Source organism: Pteropus vampyrus, unplaced genomic scaffold, assembly GCF_000151845.1.
Source record: "Pteropus vampyrus isolate Shadow unplaced genomic scaffold, Pvam_2.0 Scaffold254, whole genome shotgun sequence".
Lineage (NCBI taxonomy): Eukaryota > Metazoa > Chordata > Mammalia > Chiroptera > Pteropodidae > Pteropus > Pteropus vampyrus.
In genome coordinates this window covers 563247-584743 of record NW_011889035.1, presented here as the reverse complement: position 1 = coordinate 584743, position 21497 = coordinate 563247, and the positions used below count along the sequence as shown (strand labels likewise).

The 21497-nt window shown below is 33.6% G+C and overlaps 1 protein-coding gene across 2 annotated transcripts; it reads right to left on the bottom strand.

Annotated features, from left to right (window-relative positions):
* Positions 1-1413: 1413 nt before the first annotated feature.
* On the bottom strand, positions 1414-21266 carry FAM76B (family with sequence similarity 76 member B). 2 transcript variants are annotated; one of them, XM_023520257.1, is made up of 10 exons: positions 20505-21266; positions 19614-19678; positions 18698-18752; positions 17368-17523; positions 15447-15646; positions 12468-12515; positions 12204-12284; positions 11413-11545; positions 8584-8685; positions 1414-4076 (listed from the first exon to the last, which is right to left on the bottom strand). In XM_023520257.1, the coding sequence occupies exons 1-10, from the start codon at positions 20589-20591 to the stop codon at positions 3987-3989; spliced, it is 1017 nt and encodes a 338-aa protein (XP_023376025.1). In that variant the 5' UTR covers positions 20592-21266; the 3' UTR covers positions 1414-3986. The 2 variants fall into 2 exon arrangements, with proteins under 2 accessions (XP_023376025.1, XP_011373032.1); XM_011374730.2 differs by having other exon boundaries at positions 11413-11548; positions 20505-21264.
* Positions 21267-21497: the final 231 nt, after the last annotated feature.

Here is a 21497-nt window from a genome sequence, read left to right as displayed (position 1 = left end):
ACTGCCTAGGTACAAGACACTTAAACCAAGCTACTCCAAATTCCTTTTGGAAAATGGTATGACTTTTTAATAAAAGTCAAAATTTAAAGTCACTTAATCTTTCCTGCTCTGTTTCCTTGGCTATAAAATAAAAGTTGAAGAAAATGATCCCTACATTTTCTAGTCTTCTAATATAAAATTATTTGGTCTTATATCCTTTTCAAAAACCCAGTGGACTCTACCCAAACTTTCTTTAAAATGGGGCTCTAAATAATTTTTCCAAATTCTTCCCCAAATGTCTTCCACTTATTATCCCTTAAACCTTCTCATGGTTTTGTTGTTTTTGTTGAATATCAGTTTCTCAGACTGTAGGCTCTGGACCAGAAGCATCAGTGTTATCTAGGAGCCTAAAAATGTAAATTCTTGGGCCCTATCCCAGCCCTATGAACTCAGTAAACTGAGGGTGACCTGGCAACATGTGTTAACAAGCACTCCACCCTACCCCACAACCACAATACAAGACCCCACTGATGCTGCACGCTCAGGTTTGATGACAGACTAACCTTTCTCACAACTCTTGGAATGCCCTAAGTTATCAGCTTTTTATTGCACTTTATAATATCAAAGTTAAGTTCTAGATTCTTTTTCATGTATATTGTCTCCTCAACTAAGCCGTGAATTACTTAAGAATCGTTTTCGACTCATCCAATCAAACAACCTAGCACGGTTCTTATGTTCTAAACTTTTCAGAAATGTTAAGCATGTATAGCTCTCGGTTTGCTTTATTGTTGCTTTAAAATAGCTCAATATATTTTTTTTTTTCAGGAAAATAATTATTTCATGAGAGCAGTCCGAATAAGATAGGAAAACTGTTTGGCTTGAGTCAGTTATTTCAAATCTGCTGTTTTAGGGCCTCATACTGGGAAAATGTAGATGAAGCTATGGTAGGCTCAGTTAACGGTTGGTCCCCCAAGATGTCCATCTCAGAATCCCTGCAACCAGTTAATGTTACCTTGTATGACAAAGAGAATTTGCAGATTAAGGATTTGAGATGGGGAGACAATCCCGATCATCCAGGTGAACCCAACGATGTCCTTCTAAGAGGGAGCAGAGGGAGATAGTACAGCCAAAGAGAAAAGACCATATATGATGATGCAGGAAGAGACCTGAAGATGCTACTTTTGGAGATTGAGATGTAGGAAGGGACACAGAGCCACAGAAGGCAAGGAATGCAGCTCCAGCAGCTGGAAAGGCAAGGAAATGGATCCTCCACTAGAGTCTCCAGAAGGAAGCAGCCCTGCCAAAACCTTGACTCTAGCCACTGAAACTGATTTTGGACTTCTGGCCTCCAGAACTGTCAAAGAATTAATTTGTGCTGTTTTAAGCCACTCAATTTGTGGTAACTAGTTACAGCAGCAATAGGAAACTAATACAAAGCTTTTGATAAGTTTTTATTGTGAAATATTGGATTTAGAAAAAAGTACAAAATGTCAACAGTCAGATGTGTACAAGTACAGTATTTCAATAGCCTATACATGTGAACAGCTTAACAGGTTCACCGTAAAATGCATATTTAGACCAATACAATCTAAAAAGGACTGTAATATTCACAAGCTATTAATACATAAATAACTTGAGCCAAAGTGATCCTCACTGGTAAATGCTAATACCTGAAAACAGGCTAAAAAGCACAATACGGCACACCATAGTATCTCCTTACAGGTCCACATTTAAAGAATATCAGCTCATTATGTCATTACACTACAGATTCAGGACAGGGACTTAATTGCTAGTTTGTACAACTGCAAAAATATTAAGTTATAAAATAAGTTCTTGGAATAAAGGGAGGGTATTTAATTAGGACTAAATACTGTGAAGCCTCTAAAAGATTTTAGCCTTGGAATTTACAAGCTTAATTACTTAGACTGATTTTCAATTTTTAATCTATTACCTAAAAAAGTGAGAAGGGGCACCTTTCTTTTGTAGCAGCTCCAACAAGGTATAAACTATTACACAGCTTATTTTTAAACCATAATGACCACTGCAGATGGACAAATGACTATGAAACCAGAATATAAAACAATACAAATTTTAAAGAAAAGTAATGATTATCTTATGAATTTAGCAAATGCTGCAAACATTAAAATCTGTGTTAAAAAGGCATTATCTAGTATTGTTGAGAGTACTAAATTTAGGAAGGTTATTGTATAAAGATCTCACAAAAATAAACTGGTTTAGTTTTTCCAAGTCTGACTCATTCAATCTTCTGTTATCACTTGAAATTTACCCTAGATTATATTTTCAAATTGGACAAAATTATTTGATATTACTTTATAATGAGTAACTTTAAGAATAATCTACTGAAAACACGAGTCATGTTAAAAACAATTATTAAAATCATCCTGTGTTCCGAGAAACGACGACTTTTGATATGACATTCATACTCAATGGTTGTTTAAAAACAAAATCTTCAAAACTGATAAATTAATAAGTTTACTTAAAACAAAATTACCCTTGCCCATAAATTCCTAAGAGTAAGGACTCTTCATTCTACCCAGTCTATCTAGTGATGCCTGATGCTTTAAACTATAAGTCTGAATTGGCATTTATTAAATAGGAGATCAATTCCATTACAGACTGAAAACCAATGGATCAGAATATAATTAGTCAATAACTTCCCATAACCTATCCCACGCTACCTTAACCTTTTATAGATACTTTTAAAGACTCTAATATAATTTTCTTATAAATAGAACCTGAATCTTACAACAGATTCCAATTTATTCAAAGATAGTCACGGATTGATTTAAAAGTTATTTAATTTTTTCCAGATTTGCTTTAAACTTACAAATTAAGTATGGTGTACATAAATATTAACTTAGAAAACCACATATTATAGGAAAAGCAGATATATGGACCACTGCAAAAAAATTATAAATTTTTAAAATTTTTATAAAAGAAAAATAAAGCAAAACATGTAACTTACAAAATATGAACATGAAGCTGTATCACGTAAAAAATAAAATTATTCTATCAGAAGTAATTTAAAATTAAATCTTTGGGGAAGTATTGTGACATAATTCAATGAATTCAATGACCAATAGCTTCCCATATCACACAAAAACAAACCACAAGATCATCTAAAGTCTATATGCATTATCAGTTCTTAATGCAACCTCAAACATTTTACTAGCAACTTTGACTTCCTTTTGAAATAGGCTCTGTACATATGCATTTATATACAAACATTTATTGAACATGATTTTAAAACAAACTATGTACAAAAGATCGGCATTCCTATAAATAAAAACATTAGGTGGCAAAAAGGCACTTGTAAGTAAAAATCTACAGTAGTTTTTACAAAACAAAACACATTTTACCTTGGATACTGTACAATAAACATTAGTTCCTATGCCAATAATGAAAATACTAGCTTACTAGCTAATGTTAATGATCTAACTTTTAAAAACATATTTACATATTTTCTGAAGTCCATTTAATAAAAGCACCATGATTCTTTTCTAAATTTATGTTGATGCAAAGTGAAAACACAATTACCAAAAAAACCAGTGTTCACCATTTTCCTTGTTTAAAAGGTTTTGTATTTCTAAATTAAAAACTGTTTATCTGAAATTAGCATAGTGTAAAACAAAAAAAACAAAAACCCTGCTTCTCTGACTTCTTAAAACCATACCTACCCTATTATTGCATGTTGCATTTTATAAAGAGCACTACTCATGCACTCCTTTACAACTGTTTAATACTATTGCTGGCAAAAAAGTTCCTTGATATCAAATAATTAAAAAGTTACTTCAAACCAGTTGAAGCTTAATCTGAATGTTTTACAACTTAAAAAATGCTGTATATCAGTTACAAAAGTGAATAGGAAACACGCCAATTCATTTGGTGTGCAAAAATATTTTCCCACTACACAGAATTTAAGAGCTTCACAGATACTTTTTTTTTGAATTTACATTTTCAGCAGAAACACTAAGTCAATAACCTTCTCAAGGGGATGTTAATATGCTTCCACTTTTGTCAAACTTTTTACCCTTTGATAGTGCTGCAACCTGTTTGAGTAGTTCTCTGTTTTTGGCCTGTGGGAGACAGAAACATTTATGATTAAAAATGTTTGAAATATCATGAAGTCATGCTGAAGAATACTACTTACTTAATGCTGTTCTTTTAGAACAAGATTTCACTGAAATATCAACAGAAATAAATGAGAGAGTATATTTAGGTTCATCAATTTATAATCAGTTACAAAAAAGGTAACTTAGAGTCAATCTGCATAAAAATTTTAAATAGGGAAAAAAATATTTGGCTCTTTATTCTAAAAACATGAAAATATGAAAATAATTTTTATTTTACAATAAGATCAAATGATTCAAGTGATGATTTGGGAGAAATCAAACTATACAAAGTCCTTTATTTGATGTTCACTTATTTACAGAACAAGTATAAGAAATCATTTTTGCAAAAACACTATCACTTTGCCACAGTGACTCAATCTTCTTAATGATGTTTAAATGTTTTTTTTGAAGCACCCATTGGAACTGCCCTTTCTTATCTTATTTTTGCTCCTTTAATTGCCCTACAGTCACCAGGTACTGGCTTTGATAGAATTTGAGCATCACTGTTTTCAGTTTTATGAAAGGCTGAAATTTTTCTTAAAAGGTTCAAAATTTCACTTTGTCATCTACCTGAATTTGCATTTTATTCAAATGTTCCATCCACCAATGACAAAGACACTGTCCTGAAGCCAATGCACTGTGACAATTACTAGTGTTTAGTGAGGAAGACTGTAAGTAGGGATCCTTCAGTATTCAGAATATTTTTATATTTTGACTGCCTTTGTCTCCCTACGCAATCCCTTCACTGTGGAAATGTAGATAATAAGGAACTTCCACATACACAAGCATGTTAATGATCAAAAACTTTTGGTGTTTTTGAGCCAAAATGGGAAGAGTCTTGACAATAGTTTGGAATCTAAGCCACTGTCCTAAAATAAAATTTTAAAAGGTATCAATCTGGCTTATGTTTGAAAACAATTTTCCTTCACAGGCCTCAAGATTTTTTATTATCTAGACAGACTTTTTTTAACCTCGGTGCTTCATCTTCTACTCTAATTTTAGCCTTTGTATGGCAACATAACACCCTGCCTTCTCTGTATACCATCTTAAAGCAGTTTCATGAAACAGAAATCTTTCCAGGCTCTGTACTTTCACTCCCCCAACTCTTCTTCAAATTCTCCCTAACTGATACTTATGACCTCCAAAATACAAATCTTAGAGCAATCTCATATTTGCTAATCAAACCAATTTTTTATGTTCGACTGCACAATAAACAGCATTTCTCTGTTCACAGTTTTTAAACAATTAAAGTGGTAGTTAAGTGTTTTAAATTCAAAATAGAAATGCATCAAAAATTTAAGAGTATTTTATGTTCTCTTTGAAACTAAACAGTTTGAGACACTCAGAAGATAAGTCAATGAGAAAGCCTGGCAGTAGAAGTCAAGTGAGCACACTCTTGATCAATTGGTTTTATTACTCAATTAACTAGTCTTAGTCAATGTGGTAGTTTTAAATTGTTTTCTTTTTATTGTTAGCTAAAGATTATTTAATTTATAACCATAATATCCTTACTGGATAAAAAAAAAAGTATCTTATAAAACAAATTTCAAATATAAATTAATGAGGGGCATAAAAAAAATCTTTAAATTTGCCTCAAAAAGAGCTCCATCAGATCTATAAGTTACTTTTATACAAAAGCATTTAAATCGACATACCAAATCATTAGAAAGCTAATGTTTAAATTTTTTCTAAATCAAGAAATAAAAAAAATCAATGAGCTTATAATTTTCATATTCTAAGTATGAAATACTAGAACTCAAATATTAGATATTAAAAGCAATTTTTTCTTATTAATTCCCTAGCAGCTAACTTTCAATCTGCATTTACATATTTGGTCTCCTAATCATGTCGCTAATAAACTTATTTGTCAATAAATTATGTATGAAAAAAGTATCTAAGAAAAAAAACAGTGCATCAGTTGTTAAATGGAGAGAAGTTCAAATGTCTATTCTAATATAGGTATGATAAAAAATATATTTTACAATGCAGTATTTAAACACATTAAAAATTTTTATACTAACGTTACTTATCATGCACACTCAAAAATCCATTCAATTATTTAAAAAGTCTTAAGCAAGTTAAGCTAAAATTTTATAGAAACAGTGGCCTAAAGGAAAGAATATATGTATTAAGAATCACAAAGATTCTCTTTTGAATCTTGGTTCTGCCACTTATCTGCTATGTAACCTGGAGTCTATTTTCTCATATGTAAACAGAAACTTCACCCACAAACAGGAGTTGAAAGAACTAATCAAATATATAAAACACTTAGCCTAACACAGTGGCTTGTACATAGTAGGCATTCAAATGTTAGTACCCTTTCTCCTTTTATCAACTTATCTCCTAAATTAAAAGTATTTTTTTTTTAAATTTGGTATTCTTGATACTTTAGATAATTTTGGTTTTATGGGATGTTATCTTTTGGTGTTTTGCCTAATTTTTTCTTGTGATGCTCAGTGCTTTTTCCCAAGTTTGATAGTTAAAAATGTTTTGAGAGCTATTAAAGCAAGGTAAATTTTCTGCTATAGGGTTCAGTTTTGTATCCAAAAGATAAGAAAAATAGTTAACCATGTTTACTCATCTACTAGTACCTGCTTGCTAAAGATAGTAGGGTTTAACAGATAATACTTAACTGACAGAATGTCTCCAGCAATAACACAAAAGATATAGGGAAGTGGTATGATAACAAGGATAAAACAGAAAACATAAGTAACCTGAGGTAGTGGAAAAAGTGCAGAAAAGGAGAAAGTGTAGTCAAATCAGAGTCAGAAGATGCAGGTTTCTCTGTCACTGCTAATTATGTGAACACAGTTTCATACCACATAACTCAAAGTTATTTTAAGGCACAAATAAGACAGCCTATGTAAAATCGTATTGAAAATGTCGTTGTATATAAACACTAGTTACTGCTACTATTCCATTGTATATAAACACTAGTTACTGCTACTATTCCATTATATGAAACTTCAGCTACCAACCAAGAGGAGGTAGGCTTAAGATGCCTATCAGGCTAAGATGTCAAAAAGGTTCCCCTGTGCTTACAACTACAAAATAAAATATCAAGCTACTCTTTTGAACACTGAGAAGTACTAAATGTTATCATATTGGAGTACTGTTTAGTTTTTCTGTCACTTCATTCTGGATTTACTCCAGAGTTTTGGTTATACCACATTAAATCAGAAACCATCATACAAAAGATTATATTCCCAGGTAATGATTCAGCATTAATGACTTAATGAGAAAAAATTAGAATATCATAAAACTAATTCTTGCTAGTGGATGATGAATAATAATAATGTACAAGAAGTCCGATATGGGCAATCTCTTAGGACAGAGGGCAGATACATTTCCATAAATCACCACTCATTCAACAAATTATTTGAATGCCTGCTATATCCCAGATTCTATGCAAGGTTTCTCTTCAAAATTCTTTGTAATAGTAATTATCAGTGTTAACAGTAGGCAACCTGTACCTCGAATTTCAACAGGGTCTTAAATCCACTTTATAATCTTACTTGATTTAAGCTACTTTCAAACAAATATGATGAATACAAAACCAAAAGATAGAAGAAGCAAATATCCCTTGATGTTAGATTGTTAAAAACAAACAAAAAACAGGGCAATATTAATTCTTTCCTTTCCAAGCTGTACTCTCCCATCAAGAGTCTAAAGTCTGTGTGCCAGCATCTTCTATGCTTTTGAAGCTTCTGAAAACCTTCTTACCCAAAGATCTAATTCTACAGATGTCAGAATGTATAAATCAGTAGAACACATAATTAATTTAGTGTGGTCTCATTTCTAGATTTCTGAAACCTAAGTGAAAAAAAGCTTAAATAAGGAAATGATTTATATCCCCATTGGATGTTCTCCAGCTCTGCATGCCAGACATCAGATACTACCCTCTTTGTAACTGTGACTCCTAGCTACACCATTCAGTTGTCCTCTATATTGAAATGCTACTGAGTATATACACTTAGCATACTCTGAGGTTGATCTAGGTGCTTTGCATCACTGAATGCAGCATAAATTTCCTCCACTTGAGGTCCCTGAAAATTGGTTTTGTACACCCGTCTCCCACCCATTATCTGAAAGGAAATAGGAAGAATGATTGCATAATGTACTAAAGACCTTATTTTCACGTTAGTTTCATGAATCTGATTTTTAACTGTTTGCTGTTCACTGATGATGAATTGAACATACTGCAATGATATTCTTCTCTGAAAACTCCACTTTAAGTTTAGGCAAAAGTTTTCAGAATTAATATAAAGTCATTTCAGAATTCTCTATCAAGTAATTTCAAGGAATAGCTTTTAATGGGAGCAGGATTAAAAACTATTACAAAGCCTAAAACAAAGCTAAAACTGTACCAAGTATGCATAATAAAGAGATACCAATACCAGTCTAAGATAATGAATACTATTACCAAAGTTTCTTTCCTTGCCTAATAGTTTACATAAATAATGACATTTACCTGAAGTTGTTCCACAGTTTCTTTGTGAGCTTTTTCCATACTGTTCATCTTTGTTCTCAAGTTTGACTCTTGGTACTGAAAGTCCGCCTTTAGTTCAGTTAACTGAGAAATTAAAAAACAAACACATATATGTATATGTGCGTATATATATATATATGTGTATATATATATATATATGCGTATATACATGTATATATGCATACACAAACAACATTTTAAATATTCTTCACAATAAACTCACCATTATAAAAGTGGACGATGTTAACAGCAGTTTCCTGAATTTTATAACTTATCTAGAATTTGTTTTGTAAAATGATGAATTCTATCTACTTAAGCAGTCTCATTTTAATATTAAAATAATATTGAACCATCAGTAAAACTTCAAAGAAGTTGCTTTTTTGTTTTTATTTAAAGGTAGCTTCACTAAACACAGTTTGGCAACTGGTATGCCAACAGGAAAGCTTAACAGCTAATACCTTGGAAATGCTTCAATTAAAATGTACTTTATGTTATATAAAACAAAGTAAACAATAAAACTGGATTCAAGTTAAAATAATCTTTCCATGATTAAAAAAAGTTTCACATGGGTCAAGTACAAAGAGGAACAGTCTTATGAAACAAGAGCTATATTGCTTTCATTTGAAAATAAATGTCCAGAATTATGTATCCAATTCCAACTAAGATTTGAGGTAAAGATGGAGAACAAAGCACAGAAATACAACTAATATGGAACAATAAAGGAAAAGGAGTTACTTTAAAATTTGGGCTAAATTAGACAAATGTTAAGAAAAAAATTCAGTGATTTGAGGAAGCAAAGAAAGCTATGTGACAATTTTCCATAAATATCAATGACATACACACAAATATAGCATCTCATGACTTTAAAAATAACTAAAAAATAACTTGATATTATATAATTCCTTCATTAGAACCATGTATAAGAAAGCTTCTAGTTACTTTTAAATGGTTATTATGTAAGCTTTAAAGGTTTGCAGTTCTTTTTTGTAATTACCCAGTAGCTAGTAAACTGAAAGATGTGCAACAGCAAAAAGTCATAGTGTCTTGTATTATTTTCTGAATAAAAGCTCTTGCTTTTATTAAATTCAAAGAACTGTTGAATTCTCTTTTCTATATTACAAAAGAATTCCTGTACCGAAATGACAATTCACATCAGATCAGCTAAGATAATTATTCTCATTACTATGCTGTGAGTTGCCTCTAGATTATGAATTTCTGGAAGATAAGGATTATTTCTTATTTATTCATCTTTGTATCTTCATGATCTTGTAAATGGCTGGCTCTAGAAGCCACTAAATAAAATGCAATAAATTCAAGAAAATAACTTGGTCATCTTAGATTTACATTCTAAGAAAAAGTGTAAATATGTAGCTATTTTAGGCTTATTATTATTAATTTCTTTATAATACCACTAATTCCCATCCCCATTAGTGTTTTTTAAGATAAAAAGAACACTAACAAAAGCAGAAAACTCAACTAAGTTGACTAATATAGAATAGTTATGCTAGAAAAAGTCAAAAACATCGATAATTCATTATTAGTTGGTTTTGGAATCATTGTTATAGTAAACTTACCATCTTATTCAACTTTTACCTTGGTTAATACAGCTATATCTGTCTTTGTGTAATAGAAATATCTCTAAAATTCTGAGCATAGAACAAATTTCCATAAAAGTTCATTAATTAAAAAAAATCCTGCAGTTAATCAAAAATAACCATAAAAAACAAGACACTTATAACTACTCTATTTTTAGTGTATGTCAATCCTAAATTTCCTATTCTGAATTTGCTTAAAGTTAAGGGACAAATGTATTAAAATTAAATCTACTAAACAATCAAGGTGTGGAAAATTTAACACCAAAGTTGTTGAATGCCAGAGGTAAAAGCCAGCTCACACAGAAGCACTACTATGGACACATAGAAACAGTTCATATACATATTTATAATTATGTGTTGTTTATAATTTTAAAGGGAATTTTTCTTAAAAAAAGTTTTCCTATTGTATAAGATGTTTGAAATAGGTCAAATTTGATAGTCTAGGGCCATAAAACAAGTACAAAAGTAGGTTCTACCCTCGAAGATGACAAAACACTAGTAATTGCAGCTATGAACACTGACACATGCCAGGAGCTATAGCAAGTACTTTACATTTTTATTTAATCATAACCACCACCCTATGAGATGGTATTAATACTTTCATTTTTAAAATGAGAAAACTGAGGCCCAAAGAGAAGTTCACACAGAAAGTGTTAGAACTTTTCACTAAACAGATAACATATCTGATATTCCCCTTGATCTGATAATCACAGTCCCAATAAATACTTAACTTCCTATAAACCGATCTTAGAAACTTAATGCTAATCATTCCTTAAAACACAGGAAATTCCCACAGCATTACTTTTGACCAGTTATTTGATCTGGATTGAAATACATACATGATTAGTACATCAAAGACTAGTTTCAATTACTTTCTTAAATCACAAGAATTCACATAATATTCTATTTAAAACTATTTTCAAATTAAGACATTAGAACTATTTTAAATTACAGGTTTACTGAAAACTAATGTTCAGAAATTACTACGATTTGAATTACCTCTCAATTAATTCTGAGAACAAAAATTTAGAAAGACTATTTTACCTATGTTCATTAGATGGCATAGGTTCCAATTTGAGCTTCTGTAAAATGTATCTTCAAGAATGATGCACAGCAAACATTACCAAATTATTAAAGAAAGTCTAATAAAATTTGCAATTATTGAAAAAGAGTCATGATGTAAACCTTACCAGGCTTCAGTGAACCTTGTTCTTACCTTTTTATCTTTTTCTAAAATGGTCTGGTCTCTCTGCTGTAAGAGACGTTTAAGTGACATCACTTCTTCTTTCAGTTGACTTATAAGGACAAAATTGTCTGTTCCCCCACTATCTGCTGACTGATTTATAGAGCTACTAAAAAGAGAAAAGTAAAACACAGTTAAATGAAGTAGAAGGAAAATTACCAGGTGTTCAAATTGCATAAATTAGACAATTCCACAAACATCCTTAAGGCTAATGCAAAAAAATATGTACCTGACAGAAATGGATGCAACTGGCAAATTACCTTACTAATGGCACACATTACATACACCTGCAGAAATATAATTCAGTATTAGCTTTTAGGGGGTCAATACTTCTAGTGTAAAGCAATAGGCAGCCAATTTGTACAGAAACATCAGCAAACTTTTGGCTAATGAACTAAAACAAAGTCACACTTGCTCATACTACTTTAAATCTAAAAACATTTTCCAAGCAGGTCAATTTAAAATATCACAATTAGATTTGTGTTTTATTGAAGAATAATTAAGATAAAAAGAATGTTCTCTATTCAGATTTGTTTTCCTTTTTTCAAAACCCAAATTTATTCCCCAAATAGAACAACATAGTTCAGTGCCACTTTCTTATTGCCAAAATTAAGTCAAAAAATTTGATTATGTTTACTCTTCTGGATGACTCAAAGAAGTCAATGTAGAAGATATATGTTTCTATTCCTTCACCTAGTAATAACTGACAATCAACCATAACTGTTCAACTAAGGTGAATTTTCACTAAAGGAATTCATTTTTACCTATCTCCATTAGATGGCTTAGATTCCAATTTGGGCTTTTTCTTTGGAGTTTCATTCTGAATTGCTGCAGAGGATTTATGGCTGAAACCAAACATTAATAAGAATAATTAGAGTAAAAAGGGCTGAGACACCAAGTGGCAAGTTATTCTGCTTATATTACCAAACATCATTGATTTTTTAAAAACCTAAGTAACAAGGTTAAAGAAAGGTCACATTAAAAAAAATCTTTTTGAAATACTTCAGAAAACATGTTAACATATTTACCTCTGTTTCCACAGTCCCTGCTCTTGTTCTGGACTCAGATTGCTGATTCTGAAAAACGTATAAATGACATCTAATAACAACATTTATTTAATACATCTACATTTAACAGCATTCTTCTCAATGAAATCAAATTATGTATTTTAAACTTTTGTTCAGAGAAAGGCATATTCAAGTTAGTTTTCAGACTAAGCTAATATATACTGAATATGTCACATCCTAATAAGATCGATTCTAATCAGATGACGACTAGCTATCTTAAGTTCTTCAAGAAAGGTACAATGATAGCGACTGAATTTTATTTTAATCAGGACTTCCATAATTCAATTTAACATTATACTAAGAGTTGGGGTATATGACCATCAAAACCACAACAGGGTTCTATAATTATAAACTCTGAGAATTATCCTACTAAGGCTGCACTTACTATCTCAGATAGAAAATGTTCTCTCTTTAGTGTCAAGGACTTCCTAATAAATCCTACATGAATATTCTACCTTTGGAGTAAACTCAAGTTGCTCAGAATCACATGTCAGGTTAAACCAGGAAATAATGTGTTTCTTTCCTAGTTTTCCTAAGAACTCTCTCCAAAGTCTCTAGATCTTTTTGTAGTCTTTTTTTTTTTTAGAAGTCATGCTGAAAATATTCAGAAATTTCACAGTAACAACTGATTTAACTTTTACTTACTTCTCTTCCATTATGCCATTATACCAATATAACCACCTAATAATGCATTATGAATCCTACAAACTTTCCCCCTATACTGGCACATTAGCCAATTCCTCATTAACCCCTAATTTATTGACTCAACATGTATAGAGCATCTCCTATGTACCAGATAGCATGTATTTACGCAACAGAAGAGATGCTAGAAGATCTGAGTTGCATGACCTTTTACAAGTTACTTAAAATTCCTGAGCCTCAGTTCCCTCATCTATGTACAATACATACCTTATAGAGATATGAAAATTAAATGAGTTATGTATGTAAAAGCACTTAGTACAGTGCTGGCATATACACAATAACTAGAAATATGTATATATTTGTGTGTATAAAATTTACTATTGTTTTAGCTGTAGTTTTTTGAGCAAAAGTGTAAAACAGACCATATTCTTAAAAATCACCTCTAAATAAATACCAGATTGGAGAATTAATTCTATAGTTCTATGAACCTGAGTTTTTCTTTACTTGTGGCAATGAATGGCAAACTTACTGAGGAATTCAGCTGCCATTTTGTTTCTTTTAAAAATTTTACTATAAGCTTTAACAAGTCGTATAATTGCACATGAGTCAACAGCACTATCCATATCTCAAGTGAGAACAATCGCAAAATAACGATTAAAGAGAAACAGAATTCTCATTCTTGCTTTCTGAGGTAGGCCATTCCTGAATCCAGATTGACCTGAGTTTCTTCCCTCCCCTTCCCCATCATTATGTATCATAATATGTATGCTCCTGATAATGGTTCGAATTATCGAACTTAAGACAGGACCCCACAAACTGGCTGCCTACTTGTCAAATGGTCTATATCCATCAAATACAAATTAGTACTTCCTAAGTAATCAAAAAGAAAAAAAATGTCAATACCATCCTCTTTCCCTTTACTTTTGAGAGTTGTCATTCTTAAAAAATTCCTGTCACAGAATTTGATCTTTATTAAACATACTCTGAGTGTGTCTTTCCACATCACACTAAGGCAAATTTATATGTAAAACACAAGAGAAAGAGACATTTTGGCTGAGTCTTTGGAGTAGGCCTGCTGGATACCATTATGGTAGCTATTTTGTCATGTTTTTTTATTAAAGCAAGAAACAAAAACAAGGAAGATTTATGTTTCTTTGCTCCTTGGGATACTTACATAAAGACCACAAGACTTCTTCAAAATAGCCACGAGAAGTCACTATGCGGTCTACCACTGTTACATCCAGAAAGCACAACACGGTAAGGCAAGTGGAAAAATTCTGCCCCTAAAGTAAACCGCATCTGTGCCTCAAAAGCACGCCCATAATCTGATATGTGCTTGACTACAATTTAGAATCAAATTTTCACTAGACAGAATCATATTATATTTTTAAAATACCACTGTGTTCCTAAATGTGGTAGGCATCAGTTTTCTGTAAATAAAATCATGTTATGACTATAAAGAACTCTAAATACTCAGAGAAATTTGGGGAAAAATAGAGAATTTTTATGAAAATCAGTATGCATCATGTTCCTGTGTTCTCCATTTTAATTTGTGTTTTAATATTGATTTTTTTTCCCTGAAGACTAAAATTGCACTTAAAAATCTTTACACAACACACATAAAAGGTTAAAGTAGTACTCCTACATAACTCACCCCCACCCAAGGCACTTTAAAAAAATCAGGTAGTTGTTTCTATTTGAATAGAATTCCTGCCTATGTGTTTAAAACAAGCAAACAAACAAACAAACAAAAACAGCAAAGCACCACTAATTAAAAAGATTATTTCTTACACTTTGAGAACCTTCAAGATTTAGAATGTTTCTATCTTGGTCACAAATGAGAGTGTTAACAATATTTTCTCAAAAATACTGAATGTACATTCTCTAGTCACTGGTTTAATTTTGTTTTAATTAAAACGAATGATAACTGAGGTAAATGTATTTTTTATAAGTAAAATCCTAACAATTATTTAAACAAAAAAAAATATTTTGGCTTTTGATAATATAAATCAATAAAGTATTAACTCTGATATACTTGTACTTTGACTTCATATGATCATAATTTTATGTAGTAATTACTTAAATGTCTGATCTTTATTATTATGGTAAACAGCTAAACACACTCCATGTATATAATTTTATACGCTCAATGAAGTGGAGAAACAGCCCTAGATACTCAAGAAGCTTACCGTGTACAATGGGAAGACTAGCACATAACTAGTACTTGCAAAAAGTTAAACACCAATAGATGGCATTAAAATGCCTGGATTTTAGACAACAGGATTTCAAAGTACTTACTTGTGATGACTACTGCTGTGACGATGGTGATGGTGATGATGGTGGTGATGATGTTTTGAATGATGCTGGTCTTTCTCAGTAAGAGATGAAGATGATGAATTTGAATGTGAAGATCCCAGGCTCTTCCTCTGTTCTTTTGTCTTTTGTAAAACTCTCTTATATGATAAAGTACAAAGCCAGCATAATAATTTTCCGTCAACCTTTTTAAAGGAAATATTTGTATTAGATTAAATGTACCTGTGAAACCAGGTAAGAGAAAATACTCAACTTCTAGCTATATTTCACACACACACACACACACACACACTCATATACAGAGTTGTAAAATGGAAATAAAATTAGACTTTTCTGAAACTTGGGAAAATGCTTGTTTAGAGGATCATAAAATTGCTGAGGATAGATGGACTTCCATTAGTTTTGAGCCATTTTTAAATTTGGAGGAAAAAACTTGTTTTCTTATTACTTGGAAAATAAGCATAAATTGATGGTATAGTTTAAAGAATTCTTACTGAAGCACCAGTCGGAATTCTTAAATTGCTGTGTAATTACTAAAATTCTCATTACAGTAAAACTGTTAATTTATAGAAAAAAGCACTTGAATGACATATACAGTTGATTCTCATTATTCAGATTTCACATTTGTAAATGCACCACCTACTTGCTAAAATTTATCTGCAACCCCAAAATCAACTTGCAGTGCTTTTGTGATCATTCATGCACATGCACAGAGCGGCAAATCTGTGTAGCCAGACAGCAAACCTTCCCAGCTCAGGTTCAACCAAGGTGACGATCTGTTGCCTTCTTCTTTCAGCTCTCATTCTATAAACAAGTGTTCTTCTCCTGGTCTATTTAGTGCCACATTTTTGCTTTTTATCAGTGATTTCACTGTTTAAAATGGTCCCCAGGTATAGTGAAGTGATGTATAGTGTTCCTAAGCATAAGGAGGCTATGATGTACCTTACGTAAAAAAATACATGTTAGATAAGCTTCATTCAGGCATAGTTACAATGCTGTTTGCTGTGAGTTCAATTTAATCAATCAACAATATACACTAAGTAAGGTTTCTTTAAACAGAAACATACATAAAACAATGTTGTGACCAGGAATAGGCACCTAATCCTGTATGGCCCTTAGGAGCAATAGTTAAATATTTACTAAATCAGTGTTCCCAGCAACTTTATAGAACATAACTACCACGAATAATGAGAATCAATTGTACATGTCTAGGGAGAGGAAAAGAGATTTCTTTCCAAAATTATTAAGACTAGACCTATAAAAATAAAGTTGTCTTCTATTTGTTCACACAAGAAGTGCAGAAAGAATACTTCTTAAAACTACGGTATATATTTTGCTATGGGGGATCCTAGGGGTGCCCCTCAAAGAGACAGTCACCCTTCGAATCAACTCAAACTGATAGACAACAGGAGGCCTGTGTCAATGCTGAGCAGCAGAGGGTTGCCACATGCATACATAAACTTTTTAAGTCACTGTAGAGAAAAACAAACAATGGTTTAAAATATGAGCCCCAAATAATACAAGACTAACTCTGAATTACACGTTAATGTGCCTTAAGATATTTTTTCATACCAGTAACTTCAAGTAACCAGCAAAAAGGTAAGTAGCTGAAAAGGATGTAAAAGCAGTAATTCTTCCAAACCAATTGTGAGATAACCAAGTAGTACAGATTAGACATCACCGAATATTTCTGAAAGCACAGTAATCTCAATTGATCAACATGAATCTATATGTGATGTAAACAAGGAGAATATGCACTGTTCCTATATGTTCATCTAACTACATGTTTGCAGGGACCCAAAAAATACATCAATATCCGTAGTGTATTAATTATAGTAACTTCCAAATTGTCTGATGTTTTATTTAATTTCCAAAATATACCATAACATAAAAAAAAAAAACATACCTTTCTTCTTCCTTCCTCCTTCCGATCAAAAGCACATTGTTGTTTGCACTGTTCACAAGTCTGAGGTGGTCCATACTTTTTTTCTGAATTTGTGCAACGCTGACACTTTGTACCAATAAATGCTGCAATTATGTTACAGTACTGACAAGGCTTGGGCTGAAAAACAGATATATTTTCTTTAACAGAGACATTTAAAAATATTAAAAATATGCTCCATAAAACATACCCAGTGTACAGACATTTCTGAGGTTAACTAAAGAAAATAGGTAAAAAAAATTGTTTTCAAATACAGTATATCCTCACTTAACGCCATTGATAGGTTATGCAACTTTAAGCAAAACAACACATAATGAAATCAATTTTACCATAAGGTAATTGATATAAACAAGAGTTAAATTCCTATAGCATCAATCAATATCATAACATTATTTGAGGACCTGCTACATGTTGCTCTATATTTATCATGTTTCTATTCGTTTAGTAAAATTTCTTGTTATTCTATTGAATAATTTTAAAAAACCATGAGAAATATATTTATGATTTGCATAGTATGTTAAATAAAAAAGCTACATGCAAAAAAGGTCTTAAATAATGAAAATATAGGTACCCATTGATAGAAATTTTCATGTATCCAGTATGTGGAGTAATGAACTTCTACTAATATCCTGATTAGCTTAATTATTGTATCATTTATTCTAAAAACATTTTAACTTTTCATCACATATAGGTACAGATGATGCAAGGAATATACACTATAGGTGAGTTTTCAACTTAAAAAAATTGGCATAGCATATTCGATATAAACTACAACAAACAAACCTTGATTTTCTTGATATTCAAAAGATAATTCAGGATTTTACAGTGTTAAGGGTATCACTTTGACTAATCATAATAATATACCAATAATGACTATAATATACATGTAAAAAAGAATTAGTACTAGGATAATGCCATGACTGTTGTGAATAAATGTCTGAATTATGCTGTTATATAAAAATTGTTGGAGGTTCTGAAGAAGGGAGAAAAAGTATGATTATCAAACTTTATGAATTAGTAGACTCTCCATAACCAGGAGTTTGTTTGCTGTTTTTGAACCTTTAAAATCATAAATTTCACAATGAAGTGCAAGATATATAAAACATACACATAATATGACTGTTTTTAAATGTTGTCATCTTCCTATCAGACTGTCTATAGAAGATTTCTTTCCGAAAATATTTTGATATGTTGAAATATTTAAGAACATAGCTATATATGTATTTTAAAAGGTCTCTTTTTGTGAATCTTTTTTTTTGCTGTGTCACTATCACGAGAAATATGACATACTTACCGTGCCAAACTGCTTCACATTTTGAGCACACTTCTTACAAATTGTATTAGTTTTGCTGAAAAGGAAGTTGTATATAGGTGATCAAAGTTATGTAGCTTTCTGAGGTAATCTGCATGTTCAACTAAAGCAGATAGTCAAGAGTACTATTTGTTTTACTAGTACTTAAAATTTACTGTAATATAAACCAAAGAATTTTTAAAAATACGAACATAAGGACCTTTTTAGGGTTGTATATTATTCAAATTTACTCCTCTTCCCTTAAAATAAATTATACCTTTTGTGTATTTTTTGGTAAACAGAACAAAGAATCCTAATGTTTCCTGTCTTGTTCCAAAATCTTTACACTTGCCACTGCTTATGCACAGCATTACATGTCAGTGCCTACCTAACCTTCCACTGGACCTTCTCCATTATGATGCCCACACCAACATATGAAGAAATTATTTGTTCTTCTCTTAGGCTACTCTCTTGTGTGTGCTCTAATTTTCTAACAGGAATCATCCTATTGAAAAGTATGTGCTGTTCATCCACTGGTGACAAATTATTAGATTTAACTCTGGGAAGGTAGCTGGTAACATTACAGACCTCTTTCCTTAAGTCCATGTCAGCACTAATGTGCCATTTTTTATTTAGCTTAGTAATACCTATTTATATTTGAGTTTTTCGTTAGGAAAGCTCCACATTTTCCATACAATTATTCCCTCCTCATGTGCAAACTGTTTAGCTGTTAAATAACCATTAATTTCTTTGTCAACATTCTCTCTCCTGTCATGTCTAAAAGGTTTATAACTTAAAATTTAAAAAGCTAAACCATTAAAAACAAACACTTTAATACAAGCATGGAGTTACAACACCCAAGTATTCCTTACAGACAATATTTTGTCTTTAACAATCAAAAACTATTCAGTATACAAACCTCTCTTGTTGAAATTCTGATCTGCAGTAAGTACATTTTACAATAGGATGAGCAATCCGACATTCCTGGAATAAGACAATGAATTAGTCAGTATCCATTTCAAAGTCTCAATTTCACTTTTCTGGTAGAAAATTATTACCTAACCTAGTCAAATGTCTAAAACATTAATAAAATCTGCCCCCCCCCAACGTAGACAATTGTGATTTATTATAAAAATGGCCAATTAGTGTAATTCCTTAGGGAAGGCATAGGTGTCTTTGTCTTTATTAGATGTGGGGGTACGTTACAGATAAATTAAGAAAGCTGTCAGGGCCAATTTCAAGGATTGGTTAAATGTGAAACTACTTATTATTTTGCACCGTTGCTCACAGACAGCATCCCGGCTTTAATGGGATGGGAGGAGCTCCAAATCATAGAGCATTCTGTTCCCAAGCCATCGCTTCGCTTTCCTGGACAGGGAAGGAGGATGCCATCAGCTTTGCTGCTTCAGGTTCCTAGCAAGAAAGTGCAAAAACCGTCCCCTGCCTCCCGGTGGAAGGAGAGGACAGACCAGGCAAAAAAACGAGATGAAAACATCTCCACCCCAGGGTCTCTGCGGCATAGACAGGTGGCTGCTTCACTCAGCCCCACCCCTGAGACCCCTGAAGGTTCCCAGGGCCCGGCCCCTTCCTGGTCCGCCTGGATGAGGGTATGGTTCTGTCTTCCTCTCACGGGCCTTTCCGAGCTGATGCTCAGGTCATCCGATAACGGGGTCCCCAGGTGAGGAGGCGAGGGTTCCAAATCCCCAAGGCGCCGGCAAAGAGAGCGCGACTGCAGTGCAGCGGGCACCCAGCTCTCTTGGGCTACGGCCGAAAAAACCCCCCGCCCGCCCGCTGCCCAGCGCCCACGGACCTTGCAGAGCTGCTGGCCCTGGGAGAGCTCCTCGAAAGGATAGCGCTGGGTACACTTGGTGCAGGCGTACAGGGCCGAGGCCGCCATCCTGCTCCTCAGTCTCCTCCTCCACAGCCGCCCGCTCCGAGGCGGAGCCCTACGGGGAACTCGGGCGCCGCCGCCGCCGCCCGGGCCGCGGGCTCCTCCTCCTCCCCCTCCCCCTGCCTCGCGCCCACCAGGGCCTCGCCGCGAGTTCCCAGGACCTCGCCGCGAGTTCCCAAGGCCCTGTGGACGCCGCCGTCTCCCTCCGCCTCCACTTCCGCCCCAGCCCACCCAGTGACGCCGTCCCGGCCGCTCCCGCTTAGGCCCCGATAGTGGCGGAGGGAGACGAAGCGGGTAGTTCGCTGCAGTTCAGCTGCACGGCAGCGGATCCGCTTCCTTCTCGGTCTCTCTTCCCCTTCCCTGATTAGCTGGGGAGGCTACTGCGTCACTCGGTTGCTCCTCCCAACCCCTAACCCGGCGACGCAGGGAGCTCCCACAAAGGGAAGAAGTCGCTGACCAATAACAGTCTGACGCTCTTAGAGCGCGAAATCCGCTTTAAACTCGCCCCGCCCAAAGGCCTGGGTCACGGCTATTTCTAGCAGCCAGTTTTAGGTTTGGGTGCGAGCTCCCCAATCCAATTGAGCCAGAGTTTGCGAAGGTTCACTGTGCCTCGACTCCTTTTCCCTTGACTTGTATCGGACCAACTCATTAAATCCCTCCGAAATCTATTCGTTATTGGCCATAAGGTAAAAATACTTCACCTGGAGAGGCGTCCCCGAATCAAGCTCACGCTCTCCTTGGCGTTTAGTCCAAGGAAACGGATGGAGTGTTTGAATTTCGCATTCGCTTTAATTCTATATCAACCATTCAATTGCCTCTGGCGACAAAGCGATCTCTCGCCCACATTCCCTCCTGGAGAACACCTGCCCCTCCATAGATGCCACTCGGGATCGTCTCGTAGTCTGCGGCGTT

What these genes read in the sequence shown, in the direction of transcription:
- FAM76B (XM_011374730.2), bottom strand. Translation starts at nt 20,591, where the DNA reads ATGGCGGCCTCGGCCCTGTACGCCTGCACCAAGTGTACCCAGCGCTAT. An exon ending in AGGGCCAGCAGCTCTGCAAG is followed by an intron (nt 19,679 to 20,504) that starts GTCCGTGGGCGC and finishes GTCTTATTCCAG; the next exon opens with GAATGTCGGATTGCTCATCC. An exon ending in ATGTGAAGCAGTTTGGCACG is followed by an intron (nt 17,524 to 18,697) that starts GTAAGTATGTCA and finishes TCTGTTTTTCAG; the next exon opens with CCCAAGCCTTGTCAGTACTG.